This window comes from Pteropus vampyrus, unplaced genomic scaffold, assembly GCF_000151845.1.
Source record: "Pteropus vampyrus isolate Shadow unplaced genomic scaffold, Pvam_2.0 Scaffold2, whole genome shotgun sequence".
Lineage (NCBI taxonomy): Eukaryota > Metazoa > Chordata > Mammalia > Chiroptera > Pteropodidae > Pteropus > Pteropus vampyrus.
The window spans coordinates 28,568,198-28,587,398 of NW_011888783.1; the positions used below are offsets into that span (position 1 = coordinate 28,568,198).

The window sequence follows — 19,201 nt, forward strand, 5'->3', positions numbered from 1 at the left end:
AATGCTGCATATGAAACTCCAAATGTCACAATCCAGGAGCTTTAAACGTTTAATTATTAGACTGGCTTTGTTAATGTATTCTAAAATAAAATTTTAATTTAATTTCATGTATGTATTAAATTCTTTAATGATAAATTCATTTTTTAAGAGAAAGGAGTTTTATAAAATCACTCTATAATGATTTTAGATGTAGAAGAGAACTATATAAAAAAGCCACAAATAATATATGAGGTCATATATATGAATACAAACTTGCAGGAAAGGACTGGGCTGCCCAATTATGACGTCTGGTCATGAAGTCCAAGCCGCCGTTTGATGAAGTTGGAGATTAGAAGCTGAGGCCTTTGCTGGTAGTCCACCAGAACATCGTGGGGCAAGTTGATCTGGTCACATTCAAGTCTGTCTAGAAGTGTCACACAGACCACCGCAGCTAGAAGAGCAAACAACATCATTACCGAATAAATTAATTTATCTTTTATATAGAGACATTAGCCAAACATTCCATCCCCGGCACACGTACTTTGTATTATTTCTCCTGTCATGTAGATGCAACCCAATGAACCCTCTAGCCTTCTCTATAACTCCTATTTTTATAGACTCCCACCAAATATTTCATCTATGTAAGTTAATGGAAATAATTTTAAGCACTCTCCCTTCTCCCTTCCACAACAATCAACTAGATTAAGGGGAAGCATTGCGTTTGGGAAAAGAAAAAAGAGAGATCTTTGACATCCAAGATAAACGCACCTCCAGCTTTCTATTCAATTTTCAGTTAGAGAAGCATCTTCTAACTTGAGGATATAACCGGAGAGCTAGCCATTAGTCCTGAGATGACGTTTTATTCCTTGGTGCAATGTTTGAGTTTGCCTGCCAAAGCCTTTGCTGAAAAGTAAAGTAAGTAGAGAAGAGATATGAACGCTGACCTCAGGAAATATCAGTAAAGGTGAGTACGGACACTCATGAAGTTTGAGAAGAAAAATATTAAATGGAATGTTTAAACATAAGAATCAGCTCCATGAAGGAGCAAATTTATTAGCATTTAGTTTCTACAGAATGAGAATAAAATCTTATGATAGATACAAAACTAGGGGAAAAGAACAAACATCTTTTTCTAAAAAAAAAAATAAAATAAATGAAACTTTCATTTTTGAAAAGTCACCATGATAGCAGCATCTTTGGTTTGTTACATGAAGAAGAACCAGAGAGAAAAACCAGGTCTCCTATAAATTTTTTCTTGTCAGTGTCACATGAAATCTTTGATTTCAAGAAATGTGGTTATACACATTGAAATGTATAAAAAAGTATAAACCCGTTTTGAACTGATAACAGTGCAACAACCTCTATCTTCATCTGCATCATTTTTTAAAAAAGATTTCAGTGTTTATGGGATTAGATGTGGCTACATAACTACTTTGAGGCCGTAGAGATCAAGTTGGGCGTGTATAATATTTATTTCTTTGACCTCTCCACTATTTCAGATTTCTTTTAAGATCTGAATTCATGAAGGAGAAATGGACTGTAATTATAATAGATACTATCTTTTCTATTTGGTTTAGTTCTTGCTATCTTCTGGGTATTTGTGATATCATTTGGTCCTTACAGCTGTACCATGAGCTAGCTATTATTTTTATCCCTTTCTGACAGATGATGAAATGAGGGCTTAGGGAGGTCAAACAAATGGCCTGACAATGCACAGCTAATAAACAGCCACTCAATTCTAAGCGTCCTAAACTGCTAAGAAGAGTTCTCTACCTTCCGTCCACCCGTCCCCTGAGCTGGCACAGGTTAAACCATTAGGCAGACGTGCCCTGACTTCTCGGTCAAACTGACCCTTCTGTTCAGTGAAGTGAAAAGGAATGAAAATGTGCAACTTGAGGTGAGTCAAAAATCTCATCACCTAAGATCCTATTTGTTCAAAACTCACTTGGTTGTAAAGCAACTTGGCTGAACAGGTAACTAAGCAAATAGAAGGGCTAGGAACTTCCCCAGCTTTTCAAGTTAATGATCAGCAAGTCTGTGAAGCCTAGAGTGGGCTGGCAGTAGCCAGGAAAAGTTGAAAGTCTTTCTCTAATCCTTCACTTGGAAGAAAGATAAAAGGAAACCCGTGCTCTGTACTTTTCACAGAGTGGAAGCTGACTTCGCTAAATGTCTTATCTGGAGATTTCAAGGGTAATGCCAAAGATGGAAAAGAACAGGTCATACAGTCTCCACAGTGTTTTCTTGACCCCGGAGGCCCCATTAACAAGCAGCATATAATAATCTTGTCACCTAAAATTATTATTTCTATGAGCAATTATAAAAAACTAATTACCCAAAAACAATTTGTCAAAAATTAAGCCTGAAAGCTTTGCTACCATAATCCTTAGATTGGGCAGGAAGGGTGGCTCCTGTGGAGGGACACTTAATGACCTAGCTGTCACCAAGGAGGTTGTCAGCTAACTGACTCAGGCTGAAGTATGAACACAGAGCTCGGAGTTCCAGCTACACCAGGAACTCTCAGCGATTCTCAGCTCCTTGGAATCATTTATGGTCCCTTTGAGAATCTGACGAGAGTTGTAATTGGAACTCTTTTCACAAAAATACACATATACATGCACATAAAATATCTGTGTACAAATTTTCAGGGGTTCAGGGCCTCTGAAGTTCACCCATGAATCCTTAGGAATCCACAGACCCCCACGTTAGCCCCACCTTTCTGATTCAGAATAGACTTCCAAGAAAGTTTTCCCATGAACTGTAGGCAAAGACAGCAAAGCGGGGCACAAATTCTCCTGTAGAAAACAGGACTCAAAAACAGAGCTGGGCCTTGGAAAATGGCAAAGTGGCGAAGGTTATCTTGGGAGTTCTCAGCCTGGCTCTTATGACAGCTCCTCTTCTACCTCTCCTGGCCCTTTTCATGCCCCTCTTCACTCCTCGAGGTGTGCATTCATTAAGACCCCATCTTTCCTCCCTGTATGCCTTGTTTATAAAGCATAGAAATCTCAACAACCCAGAGCCTTTGTACTGCCTCTGTTTCCCCTGAGACATTAATCTCTGGCTGTTGGCCGCAAATCAAAAACCACGTGGAGAAAATTTATATTCAAAGGGGCTGATCAAAGCTAAGGAGTACAAGAGCAATTTGTTCTTCTAGATTGGTGGTTCTTAAAATGTGCTCCACTGGCCACCTCCATCAGAACCAGAGCTTGTTAATAATGCAGATTCATAGGCTCTCTCCCAGACATATGGAATTAGAGGTGAGGGGTGAGAGAGGGCAATGAATCTATATTTTTAAAAGACCTTCCCAGTTGTTATTTGCACATTAATATTTGAGAACTATGGCTTTAAAGACTTTAAACTCTATCCTGATTCAAATTAAGTTACAACAAATGTACATGCTAGTACTTTGGGTTGCCAAAAGAATGCAGAATTATTACCAAGACTTAGCATTGACTCTACCAAGAATTGTTCCATATCTTTTATAAAAGTGTTATTGAAGACACTGTCTATTAAAATATAGCTGATAATTTTCCTTAAGTTTAACATTTGGATAAAGTTTTGATAAACCTCAAATGCTTTCTTTTATTAGATGAGTTCTGTGTAACTCAAGGTGTTTCCATTTCAACTTGGCCTCCAGGAGACTCAGAACTAAGTATAAGTATTTAGGTTTAGTATTGCACTCCCAGATAGCCTCTTTGATATTGAGAATTCCCCATCTGCCCTCTTAAATATATGCCTCTAATTCTCTTCCTTTGCTTAAATTGTATTATACATTCGTTTTTTATGGAAAGCTGCTGCTAATGCTTTTTCAAAAAAAGAATACAAGTAATCTATCGATAGATAAATGTGTTACTCTTTTATACCTTATGGAATAGAAGAGGGAGTGGGGGTTAGGAGATAGGAGATCTCAGTTCTAGCTCATCTCTGTTCTGATCTGGCCATGTTCCCTTAGGCAGGTCATTTACACTCTTTAGGCCTAATTGCTGTCTCTGAGAAAGGAGCAGGTTGAATCTCAGAAGTTTCTTCCAAGTCCACACCCTCAGCTTATATGTCTCACATCATCTTTTCAGTGTGAGGACTATGCTGTCATCTCCAGGAAGTTCAGCAGCAACAACCGTGGGGACTTGAGCTTTTGCTGGATGCTGGACCCCTAACCAGGGATGCATTAGGATAGGCAGAAGATGGAGCCTAGTGTGCTGGGGGTGAGGGGCTCCAGTTGGGGAACCCAAGATGCCTCACTGAGGGAAGAGCAGGGAAGAGGTGAGTCACAGGTAATGCCAACCATACGCAAGGTTGAGTCAGTGGTCCTAAATGGTTCTCTAATGGGTGATGTGTTGGTAAGGGGCAGGGAGGAATGGGATAGAGAATAAAATAGTAGAATTAAAATGAATCAAATAAAACTATAGACACTGACCTAGATTAAAAATATGTAAAAAGTAACAAAGTAAGAAGAAACCATTTTTTTTTAAATCTTGTCTTTGTAAAAGTAATAAATGAATTATTTACTTTTTTGGTCTGATTTCCTCGGCCAACGAAAAATGGCTATGCATTCTACTGAATAAGTATCAATTTAACATTTTATTTGATTCCAAGAGTAGCGTCTTGGTATATGCTCAACCTTTAGGGTTTGTTTGCTGAATTAGCACAACTCTCTGCTCACAACTTTTAAAATAGAAATATCTGCTTTCGGTTTTTCTTGTTACTGTTCTGAACAGAGACTATGAACCTTGTGTATCTGCTGTGGGGAAGAGGCAGCAGAATGCAAAGGGGCCTCAAATTAGACAGACCTGAGTTCAAATTCCAGCTCAGCTTTTTATTAACTGTGAAAATTTGGAGAAGTTATTTAACCTCTCCGAGGCACAGTTTCTTTTTCTCTTGTGAGGGTGAAGAGAGCTGTAATGGCTGCCTTGCGCCCTTGTGTAATAACATTTCAAAACCATGCTTTTCTTCCACTTTAAGAAATGCTCCAGCTCTAGACTAACTATAATCTTTAATCTTTATTGTAATATCTCTTTTACTTTATCTGTGATTACAGTACAATTCCCAAAGCCCAATATCCTTCATTGCTGGGACCAGAAGAAGAATATAAAATGGAATTAAAGTCAAGATTCTGTTCCCTCTCATTGAACTGTAATAAAGTAATATTACAAAGACTGAATATATCCCCAAAGTTACCAGTATCTGTCAAAAGAAATAGCATTGAATTCTTTCTTTACCTTAAAGAAAAACCATTGTGGGTGCTGCAGACACCAAAGACAAAGAGGATTTAAGCAGAACTTAAACTTAGATAAATATTAGGTTTCATAAATTGCCATGCAAGCGTGTGTCAAAAGGCAGCACTGTCTTTTTAAAATGAATGCAAATTGAACATACTTATCACAGGTTATAGTGCAAAAGGATTATCATCTTTAATCAGAATGTTAGTGGTTCAATTAAAGTGGATTTTGCTTTACGAGAGAGACAGATGTGTGCATATTATAAAATCATAGATGAATGCATTTATGTAGCATTGTACAATGGGTTTACAGTGTTCCGAAGGTTCAGACTTTTGATGTAGAATATTTTGTGAATATCACTATTTTCCTTCACCCAAATTTTTGTTAAAGCAACATTAGATTCTCACTATTCTTTTTCAGAATAATCAGATCAAGATAACGACAGTGACTTATGGGTGTCCATGGCCCCATTTCAAGCAGTTTGTTCACCTATGAAATATCAAGATATTCAGCGGCTACAGATAAAGCAGAAGTATTGCATGGACTTTACAGCAAAGTGGAGTTTAACTTTAAGGCTTTGTCTCTTCCTATGTGGACAGTTAAGAGGCACTCTGAAATTCTTTAGACAATTGCAAGCCACTAATGAGGCTGGGGAATGAAGGAAGCAGTTTGTTATAGGCATTTTCCACGGTAAATAAGAGTTGAGTGGTCACTCTTCTTATTTGTTTGTTCATTCATTTAGCAAATATTTACTGAATGCCAATATGGCAGATATTATTCTAAGTGCTGGGGATATGACATACAAGGTCTCTGTTCTTATAGTGCTTATATTGTCATGGAGAGAAATTCTAAATACATACCATCATGCATTAACATATGTAAAATAATATATAAGTTAATATAAAAACTGGAAATATTGTCTATGGTGGAAAATTCGATGCAGAGAAATGAATTAGAATGAGTGAGTGAGTAAGTAGAATTAATGTAAGTGGGTTTAGTTCAGGTAGTCATTCAAGGCTTCTCAAATGAAATGACATTTATGGTGAGATCTGATATTAATCACAAAGAGAAGAAAGGGTAATCCATGTGAACCCAAGACATCCTTGTCTCAAGTGGATGCTGAATGATCTGTTTCTACACTGATCCAAACTCACTGAGTGACTCCTCTGGGTTAGGTAAGACAATAGGTCTCTAGAAGACCCTCGTTAAAAAAAAAAAAAAGTTGTGTTTTATAAGCTGAAACCATTAGCCATCATCACCTTAGTATGAAGTCAGACTGAGTTCAGTCATCTGGTAGTATTAAAGGGACAGAACAAGTCATTAGAGAAGGCTGCCTGGAGAAACAGGGTGGGCTGGGTCATTATTAACAGTGGGAGCAGGATAGAGGGAGATGGGGAGGCCAACTGAGCCTCTCTGTCCTGAGCTCTTGGTGCCAGGTGAAACATACTTTCCTACGTTGCTTCTCATTGGTATATCCTCCCTAACTTCCTCTATGTTAAAACAGCTGCTTGTGAAGGCTGTCTCAGCCCTTTTCCAGCTCACACAGAGCTTTTCCAAGCTTAATGGCTGTGGGGGGAAGCATGTTATGAGTGAGGAAGGATGAGAACATGGTAGCATCATATGCATGGGGTTTTTGTCTGTGTTCTTGGTGGTCAGTCTTCCAGGGGGCACTGTACCAGGCTCAGCTTTCAAAACAGTAGTGTATGAGAGAGACAAAGAGTCGCCACAAAGAAATTCAGGCAGAAATCTTCTGAAGAACTATAGAATTACAGAGGTACAGGTGCAACCTTTTGTGTGATTGTTGGCAGCCCAGAAGACATCTACTCAATGCTCAATGACAAGGCTGCAGCAGTGGCCTAGAAGAGAGCTATTGGCAAGTTAAAATCTGCTAACAGCAGCAGAAAAAGGAAAATGCAGCAGGTGGCAGGAACTACAGCAAGCTAGACAGAATTGTCCAAGAGAGTACCTGCAGGAGGCAGAGAGAGCAGTCACAAGGATTTGCAGCAAGGACAGAAAATCCCTTATAACAGAGTAACTTCTCTGAGGTTTTGGCAACATCCTTAAAAAGAGAAAGATGCAGGTCCAGGGTTCACAAGCCTAGGACTCTCCCTGGCTGCCAAGTGATGCCTCTTAAGAAAGAACTGATGGTCATCACCAAACTTATATCAGGACAGCACATTTGTATGTAGGCATTTTATGTTTAACTAAACTGGTTGTTAATTCTTCTCTATTTGCATATTAAGTGGGGCTGTGACTCAAGTGAGTGCTTGTTGTTTCTATAATAAAGAAATGTAAGAAGCATTTCCTGAAGCAGAAATATCTGAATCCAGGTGTTCCTGCAGGCTGTGTGCTAACTGAACTGCTCTTAGGCAAGGTCAAGCTGACCCCAGCTGGGGTTCCCACTCTCACTAAAAACAGAAGAGAAAAACAGATGCAATTGTTTTTCTGAAAGGGGGTATTAATGATGACTTTCTAAAGAGAACAAGGATGTATTTGCATCCTTCACCCATATAATACAAAGATTTGCACGTAAATGTACTATAAGAGATGGAAGTAGTTAAGGATAGTGGTTCTATAACTAATCTGTTCTGAACTATAATTTCTTTCTAAAATATATTTTTAGAAATGTTACCACAAACATTTTGTTTGTAGTTTGGTATATTCAAATTGACTAACTGTAGGAACAAATATTGGAATTAAAATTCCATTTGAATCAAATGGAACATTATCATACTATAATTCTTTACTGCTTCTTTGAAGTTTTCTTCTCTGGGTGCCAGGACACTAGACTCTCCAGGTGTTCTGCCAACTTCCCTCCTTAGTGTCCTTCCCTGGATCGTCCTTACCTCCCCTAACTTTTAACTTCTAACCAAGGACCTTTCCTCATCTGCTTCTACACTCACTCACTTTGTCATCTCAATTATTGCATGGCTTTAAACGCCAATCATATACTGTCAACTTACAATTTTGCTTCTTCAGTCCAAACTTCTTGCTTAAATTCTAGATTCATAAATCCATCTGCTTACTTAGCCTCCATTTAATGACTACAACCCCAAAATCCTCACTCAATTCTCTTTCCCAATTATAATTTCATCCTTCCAGTTTTTCAGGCCAAAAAATCTAAAAATCATTAATTCTTGTCTTTCGCTCAAAATTCACATCACTTTGTTGACAAATCTTACTGGATTTGCCTTCAAAATGTACTTAGAATTTTACTACTTCTCACCACTTCCACTGCTCTCACTCTGGTCCATCATCTCTCCTTAGACTGCTGTATTTGACCATTTACTCCTCTCCTTTCTTCTGCCCTTGACCCCAGTAGGCTCTTCCCAACTCGGCAGCCAGGGGAGTCCTATTAAAATGCAAATCATATCCACTCACTTCTCTATTCAAAGCCCTCCAAGTGAAAGTCACACTTCTCACAGTTACTACACCATCTATACACCGCTTTCCTACCACTCTCCATTGTGCTACTCCCCTACAACCCCAACACACTCTGGGTACCCCTGCCTGGTGGTCCTAGATTTGCGTTTTCCACACTGCTCTTTCCCAAATGTCACATGGCATTTTCCAAAATGGTACCTTCTTCCCCAACCATGCTATTTAAAATTATGGTCCTCTTCTGTACCTTGGTCATCCCTATTCCCTTTCCCTGCCTTATTTTTACCATACCACTCTTCAGCATCTTATATATCACTATGTTTTTAGATATTACTCTTTGTTGTTGTTGTCTGTCTCCCTCCATGAGGGCAGAGATCCCACCTGTGGTGTCCACTGCTGTATCCCCAATACTGGGGCACTCAGGACACTCACTGATGCATGGATGAAAGTCCTTCTTTGTTTAGAAATATAATGATTGATATACATCTTACCTACCAAAATCCAATTTAAAAACCAGGCTTCTTAATTTTGTGCCACCCACTTGGTAGGCATACTATAAAACATATTAGAATCAATAACACTATATTGATGGACTTTTTTCTTAAAAAAAGAAAATTGCTATGGACTTTTATGGACTTTTTTCTTAAAAAAAGAAAATTGCTATGTAAATACAAAACTGAACTCTGAAAAAGTATTGCTCAAACATTTTCTTAGAAATTATTGTTAATATTTGGGAATTACTTCTCAGTCAAAACCCCTATTTTAGATGTTGATATTCTTCTTTAGGTCTGACGTTTTCATAGTCAATTGAATAAGCAATATTTTATTAACTTTGTAGCTTTACTCTCTTTCATTAATAAAATTAAAAAATGTTTAAATCTATAAGATGACTATGAATATAATTTAAAATCACAAAGAATAGTTATATTGACTAGTGCTCATGAAAATTGTTTTACTTCATTAGGTTTTCTTGTTGCTGGTCTAAGGTTGGTGGTTCTCTTGGAATAATTTCGCTAAAAATAAAAATACATACTGCAGCCATATTCAGTTTCTTAATACCATTCTCTACCAAAAGGAACCAGAACTTATTGAAGAAATGGCTGATTCCAGACCTGAGCAAGGGAAGTACAACTCATGCCTCAGAAACTGGTTGTGCCTGAAAGTTGGAAAATTCTCATGAGCTAATAGGTTTATTTCAAAGGGACAAAAGAGTGCAATAGAGGGACCTCTTCCTGGCCAAATTTGCGATAATTTGAGTACCAAAAAGAATAATGACAGAAATCATTTATAACAGTATTGATTTGAACAAAATCCACAATACAATGCCTCCCTCCACCCCACCATGAGGGAGAAAAAAGAGAGAGATCGAGAAAGGCAGAAAGATGTGTGAGAAAGAAAAGCTCCTCTTAAAGAAGATGCCAGTTAATAAACATAGGACGAGTGAAGGAATAAGAAAACCACTATTTTGGAACCCATGCTAAAGTCATTGGGTAAATGACAGTTGGGTAACAGGATATCAACGCAGTTCCAAATTATCACCCCCGTAAATTATTTGCTACTTTCAAAGAGAAAACTTTAACTTTCCAATGGAGCGAGATAGCAGTTACCACTTGAACCAAGTGATCCAACTTGAAATTGCTAATCTAATTGAGCCATTAGACTTTAGTTCCACTTTATAGGAAATATACAGCATAGACGAGCAAGTGAAACCCCATGATGAAACACGCAGACAATTCTAGAACACGAAATATTCGGACTCTTCAGAAAATCTACTGTATTGAGAAAAAACAGGGAGAATATGCTAGATGTAAAACGTAAAGATATAACAATGAAATAACTAATGTATAAAGTTAATTTGATGTTGGATAAGCAAAAAATCTAGAAAAGATATTTTTAGGAAAATTTAAATATAGAATGGATGTTAAGTGATATTATGAAACTATTTTTACTTTTTAAATCTTTTTTGTCAGTTTGATAATGGTGTTGTGATCATTAGGAGAATATTTTTATTCTTATGAAATGATACTGAGGTACAAAAGTTAAGTGGCATGATGTTTGCAATTCATTTACAAATATTCAGGGAAAAAAGCAAATGGGGTGTGTGGGTGTGTATATACTGTATATATATTTAGAGAGCATGCACAAATGTGGCAAAATATTAAAAACTGTTGAATCTTGGTAAAAGGTATATAGATATTTATTATATTTCCCACTTTCTGTATTATTAAAAGTTTTCTAAATAAAAAGTTGGGAAAAGCAAAAATGCATGTAAATTAACTTTAAAAACACACTAGTCCTTTGATGGACTATTTTAGGAATATTTTATTTGTGTCATGTCTTGATAAATTCAACTGTAATAGAGAATAGCAGCCAGGAGTAAGAAAGTAGAACTTGCTGTCAAGTCCTGGCTACATAACCCAATAGCTGGTGACCTTTGGCAACTTGCTTTTGACCCTTGAGAATTGGTTTCCTCATTTCCATAATGGGAATAGTGTCCTGCCTACTCAAAAGACATCTTGAGATAATACATATTATGAACTATAATTATAAGGCATGCATTCAACCCAAAATAATACATAGCTGGACTTCTTTTTCTTCTCCTGTAGAGTGAAAGTAACTTCATGAAGGAGAGACTTTCATCTTAGATATTCGTGAACAGCTTACCTTTTAGACCACAAAGTCTACACATGGCTGCAAACACTGTAGATTCCATTTCAATGTTCCTGACGCCGGCTTTGTATGCTCTCTTCAAGTAATCTACCTTTTTTTCTCTGGAAAAGGAGCACAGTGCTCCATCTAGTCGACCCTGGCCTGAAAGAGAATAGAGAATAGTGACCACAGTGGCAGTGGCATCCCTAAGAAGCTTGCTGTCAGCTGGAGTGCTCTGCAGCTGACTCTATCTCTTGGGTCTGCACCCCAGGTAGGACAAACCCCACCATCTGAATCTTTCTATCATGGGATGAGGAGCAAGGCTGTGCCCCACTCAGGAGTCTCATATGTAAAGGAGTCTCTATGGTGCTGAGCACCCCAGCTCTGGAGCAAGTAACCATTGAGTGGCCGCAGCAACCAGCACTGTACCCAAAGGGTTACTGAGAGATCTGTCCTTTGAGGAAAATCTTAGTTTGTTCCCGAGACTGGGGGATCACCCAGGGCCAGGTGCTGGTGCTAGGGGAGAAGAGGCTTCAAGACTGTGGTGTTCTTAGCTACTTGAGAATCAGGACACTGGTTTGGACATTGCAGCTCTCCATCTGCCTATGATGACAGTGGCAGCCACATACAGACAATAGATTTGTCTACCTTCTTCCTTGACACACAGCTCTCAGGCTGTATGTCACCATTTGTGATCACTTTTTCCCTTCTAGGCTGCTCTCAGTATTCGTTCATCACGTAATTTCACCTATATCAACTCATGGAGCTAGAAGAGGGTGGGAAAAGCTCGATGCTATTATTCATCTCCACCTTGCATGTACTAGAAACCGATTTCCCCACACCCAACTCCCAAGGATGGCCTGGGTTGAAGCAAAGCAGGATAATATCACCCTGTGACCTTCTATTATTGGCACAGTTTACTTTTTGGCTACCTTTTCTCTTTTTTTTTTCCTCCCTTTCCTCTATCTTTCATGCTACTTTCACCCTGACTGTCTGCTTCTCCTTTGGTCTTCCTCCTTAAGGCTGCCTGCCAACACCTCTAATATAGTGTTATTTAAGCCGATTCAAACTCAGATGTCCTAGAAGCCAAGCAGGTAATGTCAACGAGGTCTGTGTGGTCTGAAGGGAGCAGTCTCACCTCACCTTCACTGAATGTGGGCTGAGGCTTGCCAGGCCTGCCATGCATTATTTTACATTTTTTAATGTTATGTTATTTCAGGAAGACAAAACTATGGATTTTCATATGAAATCTCCAGAAATTATAAATGTTGGCAAAAAGAAAATTCACGTTTAAAAAATTCTGTGCAGGCTAAAGAAAACACTGACTCCAAAAGGCTGCCATTTGCAAGCTCTGGCTTAAACCCATCCGTGACCCTCTCAGTGAGGGGGCCAGTGGCCTATCAGAGTCTCAACCCTAATCAGACTCAATGTGCCTCTTGTTTTATAATATGTACGTGGTGGTGCCACCTTTACTGAAGTAACATTTTTAGATAATATATCTTATCTCCACACATAATTTTTAAAATTTTAACTTGATTTGGGGACACTGCTCATCACTGAAAGAACAAGAATCACTCTGAGACCACCCTATCCCTTTGGAATTTCCTCCCCTAAATATTTCTCCCCATTTCCTGGTCTCCGCTTTTTCTTGACTGCCAGATCCTTTTTGAGGTACAGATGATTATACCTCAAAATGGCAGAAACAGAATCAACATATTCCCCTACTTCCAGAGTCACCAATTTAAATTAAAAGCATAAACAGAGATAAGATTTCGCTAACATCACTAATTGCATTTTAGTATTCAATTTGTTCTTGGAGGATTAAACCCACTCTCAATATATATTCATTATGTGTGTTTCTCTGTGGCTTATTATGTCCTTACATTCCTATGCTTCAGAAAGTTAAAAAGGCTGTTTCAGTTCCATTTTTAATCCCCAACTATTAATTTTCTAAAGAGGAGTTTTTAATATAAATTATGGATTTGAATAACAAAGAGTTGCTAACAATTTTCAGTTGCATTCACAGTTTATGAATTTTTCTTACCTTCATAAAAATCATAGGTACACATCGTATGTCCAATGAGCGTTGGGAAGTTGGGTATTCCTTTGCTACAGTTAAATAATTCCTCAGCCAGTTCCTTGTCAAGTTCAGTACTTCGGGTGACAATGTTATCCAAGATTACCTGTTCAAACCGAGGCTTGAAGAAAGAATCTACAGCTGTATCTGTTATTACAACAGACCCCGGTGTGATCCCTGTAGTATGGGAATAAATAAATGGTTACCAAAGAATGTCACTTACAGTTTACTTTTGACACATAGTATGTAATTAGTTCTGCCAACACTAATTAATGCTAGTGGCTAATGATTCTCCTTATTTTCATCTTTTAAATTATTTTCTTTTTCAAATGCAATTAAATAACAACATTCAGTATAAGCATTTACATTTGCTGTCTTTCCACATTCACATTTACAATGTGATGGGGTTTAGATTTCAAGACAAACATGACTCTTGGACATGCAAATTAGTATTGGCCTTCGGGCTCAAATTTGAATAAATTAGGTCAGGAACAAACTAAATGAGCCTGCCAGCAAGTAGCTTTCATAAAGTGATGTGACTACTTGATATTTAATCTTCTCTGCAGCTCCTTGATTACTATAATTTCTTTGCATCTCTATCTTCTCTTCCTTCTGATTCTCCTCACGTCCGTTCTCTTCTCTCCTCTCTGGCCCCATGTAAATTAGGCCTCTTGGCTGACCTTCCAGTGCCGCAAAGTCTGGCTTGCTCATGGGACTCAGTAACTCAAGTCACAGGGACTTGAGAAACCATTTTCTGCCAACTGTTATTCTCCCTGCCTGGAATGCTCTCTTGTCCTCCCCAACAACTTTTCGTCAGACTGACACGGACTCATTCTTCAGGCATCAGCTTAAGTCACTTCCTCCAAATGGTATGAATCCATGGAGGGGAAAAAAATTAAAAGGAGACACAGATAGATTACATTAAATTTCTCGAGGCCCAGCTTTTGACCTAGTTTTGACCCATTCCGATTTCTGTTTAGAGCCAAAATAAGGGGACATATAATGATAGTGCCCTAGACTCTTTCTGTTCTAACTTTAATCACATTTTTTTGTAATTATTCATTTGTTTCTCTATTGCTCTGATGAAACATAAGCTCCATTAAGGCAAGAGCATTGTCTGTTCACTGTTGTCTCCCCAGGTCTAGCAATATGCCTATTACATTATAGGTACTCAATAAAAATTTGTTGAATGAAAGAGTGTTTCCATAGAGTTATAATGCTGCAGAGATCAGCAAACTACAATTCATGGGCCAATTCCAGCCTGTCTTTGTAAGTAAAGTTTTATTTACTTATAACCACATTCATTCATTTACATATTGTCTATGGTTGCTTCCATGCTATCATAACGGAGTTGAGAAGTTGCAACAGAAACCATAAGACCTGCAAAGCCTAAAACAGTTACTATCTGGCCCTTTACAGAGAAAGCTTATCAAACCCTGCCATTGAGGACAGCCATATCTTCTGGGTTTTTATAATTCCAATATTGGTCAATGTGACGTTAACCAATCCAGCCAGGGACCCACGGTGAACTCTGATGATAGAGCGTTGGTGGGTTAATACTTTTTAAACAAATCAAATAAGTGGATCCTTGAATTATTCACAACATTCTAAGAATACGAAAATGATTGAGAAAGAAATTGAAAATGTGGGCATCAAAAATGATGCTATTCACATGCCATCCTAATATTTAGAACATTTATATCCTGATTAAAGTCTTTCAAAGGCCAAAATAAGGGCATCCAGGAGGATGCCTAATGTAACAATGATTGCTAACATTCTCCTCTTTCAGGATGGACATCCACGAATGTCCTTTTTTTCTATCTCATATGGAAAAATAAAGTCTTGGCTGGACTTTATTCATGCACCACAGCTGTGGAGAGGGGCTAATCTTTTTGAACATGTCTGTTTCTACTGAAGCACGGCTCAGCTCTCTGTGGCTCTGTGATAGTGGACAAGTCACTTCTCTAGTTTTTTGTTTGAGGATTTTTGAGGTCACTTTTTGCTCCAAAAATATGTAGTTTTAAGACCAAAATCTCAGCTTTTTTTTTTTTCTAATTCCCAGTCAGTCCTGTCATTCTGTCAACCAAGCTCTTTCAGTTACAATGCTCTGTCTGTATACGCAGTTGATGACAGTAAAATCACTCCCTCACAAGATCTGCTCCTAAAGAAAAGGTTGAAAAAGAAGGAGGTTTCCTCAGAACCTTATCTCAGCTCAGTGTGGAAGCACAAACAAGGCCCCCGACCAGCTGCCTGACCAGCCAAGGAAGAAGGGAGGAGGGGAAGCTGTGGGGAAACTTTAGGAAGCATTTCTTGGCCCTTCCCTAAAGACTGATCTCCTCTGGTGTGTTGTAAGGAAAAAATCCAGCCAAGAAAGGGGATGTAATTGCAGACTTGAGCTAAAAGCAACATTTTCCTAAGAACTATGAAGTCTGCTGACATAGCTAACAAACAAGGGAAATATTAGTGGTGATTTTTTTACGTGAAAACACTTATTTCTGTCACTTAAAAATTCCTACACCTCAAAATTTCTGTAACTCTCAAAACTTACTCTTATCCTCAAAACATATTTCCTAGTAATTCTACTTGTCCCCTTAAGAACACCTAAGTTCATCTAGGCAATAGGCAGTGGGATCTCTCCCTCCAGGTTTCCATGGAGAAAAAAGAGGAAGATAGAAAAGAAATATTTCTCTAAATTACTTTTAATGTCCTTAAGCTAAGCCTCCTGACACTTCTTAGCCCATCTGGTTTTCTACTAGGCTCTGAGTATGTTTCTATATTTTGGCAGCTACTCTGTATGGAACAGTCACTTGGACTTTATAGTAGAAATCAAACCATCTCACCTATTCCCCCTGATGTGCCAATTCTGATAATGGTAATGTCACAGCACTGGGCGTGGTGCAGTAATTTGATGAGTTCATGAAGCATGATAGAAATGGAAGGAATGCCCATACCATGCTGTTGAGAAAAAAAGAGAAGGTCATTCATTATACATCTCGCAAACCGATACAGGCACAGGACATATTTTCTTTCTTCATTACAAGTTACCAGCCCTTAGATAAATTTACGTAATGATCACGACTTGCTCAAAGCCGAGGAAGATGTAAAGCAGCTCTAACTGACGCCTACATGACATGCTGATCGACATGTTCATCTCTGAGGATCCGAGAGAGGCATCTCCCTGCCAGTTACACTGAGTTCAGCCTTCATGGTCAAGAGCAGAAGGTGGCAGTGGCATGGTGTACCCGTGTGTCAGGGCAGTGCCATTTTTCATCTCTCCACTGGCCTCTTTATAGTGAGCCTTTGAAATAGACCTTTTTCAAGACTGACTTGATTTTGAGGAAATATAAATTTGGTTTCCATGTCATCAGTTCCTTTCCACCTTACTAAATGAAATAGTAAATCCATGTCATTGCTCTCATGTCGCCTCATTCATTCATTGTGAGCTCTGAAAGGTACAAGGGTGGAGATGTGGGTTACAGCCATGCCTAACAGTTCAGAGCATATACTGAACGTGCAGGCAAGGTTAAGTTGCTGTAGATCATGACCATAACCTCGATTTTCCTCAGCATTTGGAACAGTAGAATCAATGTCACCAGAAAAGGGGTCAACATGGATTAGAGGATTTAGAAACTCCTAGTTGTTATAATATGTTCTAATAATTCTCCAGAAATATCCTCCATGCTGGAATTTGTAGTAGCTGGAGCTAAGTTTAGAATCGGTGGTTATTTAATTCCTAACATAAATTAGAAAGTCAAATGTGTTCTTCAACTTTGCTCTCTGGCATAAAGACTTTGTGTGCAGAAAAAATTAGATGATGCCTGTCACTAATTCTCTCATCAGCAAATCTGGAAAACCATTGTCGTTGTGACCACGATGTTCTCACCTGAGTTCCCTCCTTCTCACCATCACAAATATTAAACAATGAAAACTTTGAACCTCTGGGTTCCCCATTTTGCCTCCCATTGAACACATCTTGACTTTCAAATGTATTTCAAGTCTCTTGGAGACATGAATCAAACCCGTATTAATGTATATGTCTGAGATTAACAAGTTTGGGCTTTGGCATTGACTCTGCCACTAACGAGTAAACTAAATCTCAATTTCCTCAACTGTAAATTAGGAGAACAAATCATTATTTGATCTATTAGATTCTCTCTATACCAGATATTTGATATATTTATAATATTCACTTACTATGTGACATGGTAATAACATGACAACCGGGTTTGTGTGTTTCTGCTAAAGGCCCTATCTCCTCTCTCTCTCTCTCTCTCTATGTCTCTTTGTCTCTCTCTCTCTCTCTCTCTCTCTGTGTCACACACACACACACACACACACACACACACACACCCTCAGTTGCTGGAGAGGAAGAATTTTCAAAGAAGGGGCCCAAATCGGAAATCCACTGTCTGCTTAGTGAGGCCCATTTCTAATTAGCTGACCTCTTGGCCTAATACATATTTCAGCTCTTTTTTCCCTGACAAGACAACAGGATCTGTCTACTGCTGCTTTGATATCTTACTCTTATGTTTAACTGCTTGTTTATGATAGTTTCACATTTTTATAAACCTTACATTTTTGTCCTTACCCATTTATTGTGCAAAAAATTGACAAACAGTTGTAGTCTAAAAGTCAGCAAAAATTAGTAAGACAAAATTTGCCAAGATCAAAGGTTATTCAGTTTCCTTCTAATGTAGATATTCTATGATTATCGAATGAGGAAAATTAATAAATGGGCTCAAGCCCAAAGCAAGTTTCAGGCATCTTTAACCCAGAAGGAAGATCAACTGAGCTGTGCCCCTTACAAGGGCTGCAGCATCCAGATATGTGATGGTGTAGAGCTATTATTTCAGAATACAATTCTGAGGAAGAGATAAACTTAGAAAGACAAGCTTGGTGCACACGCACATACACCCTGAGTTCAAGAAGGAAGTGGTTTATATATTCCCTAAAACTGCAAATTATTCCATTTTCATTTCGTCTTAGGACACTGTGTGTGTCCAGACCTGTTAACATATTCTAAATACATGAGTAATTCACAAGAGCTCTGTGGAAATGCATTAACAGCTTTTCAGCTAGCTTATTATAGTGTTAAATGGCACTCTTTGGTAATCCTGAAAATTGACCCCTGTGTGCTTAAAGCTCAACATTCCCAAAGCTGGAAAAGGGATAAAGGAGAGAAAATTACTGGTGGTTTAATCAGTTACAAACTAAAGAGAGGAAGTGCGCTTTGAGTTTTTTTTCCCCTAACTTGAATCGCTAAGTGATAATTAATAAACTAAACTACAGTAACACTGACTGCTATGTTCTGCCCCTAGGACTTTTTCCAATAATGAATGTTACACCTGGAAATTTAATTTAATTGTGTGAGAGGGCAAAGCTGGAGCAGAAACAGAACTCCTTGATTCAGAAGTTCCCTCTTTTTCTGCGAGCTTGTGATGACTGACTACCTGAAGTGCAGTCACTGAGTACTTACGCTGATGGAGAGCACGGGACCAATTTTGTACATACAGTATCTGTCTGTCCCAGCACAGATGTCCTTTATGTGCTCTCCACTTTCCTCCAATCCAAGCTCCTTACGCATAAACAATGCAAACGCTTTCATTCTGTTGGGGCTCCCCCCAACGCAGACAAACTGTTAAAATAAAATAAAAAAAAAACAGTTTCTTGCATTAATAACTAGGATAAAAACCAAGGATCGGTTTTCAACTTTAGTGTTTTTATTTCATTTTTCTGTAATTTATTTAAGAGTATGTGTAGATATTATGAGTTATGTTTATGAGTTAACTGATTTGCACCGTTAACCTATAAATAAGGCAACCAGACACAAAGTTTGATGTACATAATTAGTAAAGAAAAAGATCATTACGAAAATCAAAGTAAGTGTTGCTCTTATTCAGGT

General features: G+C 38.3%; 1 protein-coding gene across 1 annotated transcript in view; it reads right to left on the reverse strand.

Moving 5' to 3' along the window:
• Positions 1 to 278: 278 nt before the first annotated feature.
• UPP2 (uridine phosphorylase 2) overlaps positions 279 to 19,201 on the reverse strand; it is a 28,186-nt gene continuing 9,263 nt past the window's right edge. Inside the window, exons 3-7 of the mRNA XM_011359050.1 lie at positions 18,776 to 18,934; positions 16,140 to 16,254; positions 13,267 to 13,476; positions 11,238 to 11,384; positions 279 to 430 (exon numbers count right to left, since the gene is read on the reverse strand). Of these exons, the coding sequence (XP_011357352.1) occupies positions 279 to 430; positions 11,238 to 11,384; positions 13,267 to 13,476; positions 16,140 to 16,254; positions 18,776 to 18,934 (783 nt within the window). The remainder of the gene's footprint in view (positions 431 to 11,237; positions 11,385 to 13,266; positions 13,477 to 16,139; positions 16,255 to 18,775; positions 18,935 to 19,201) is intronic.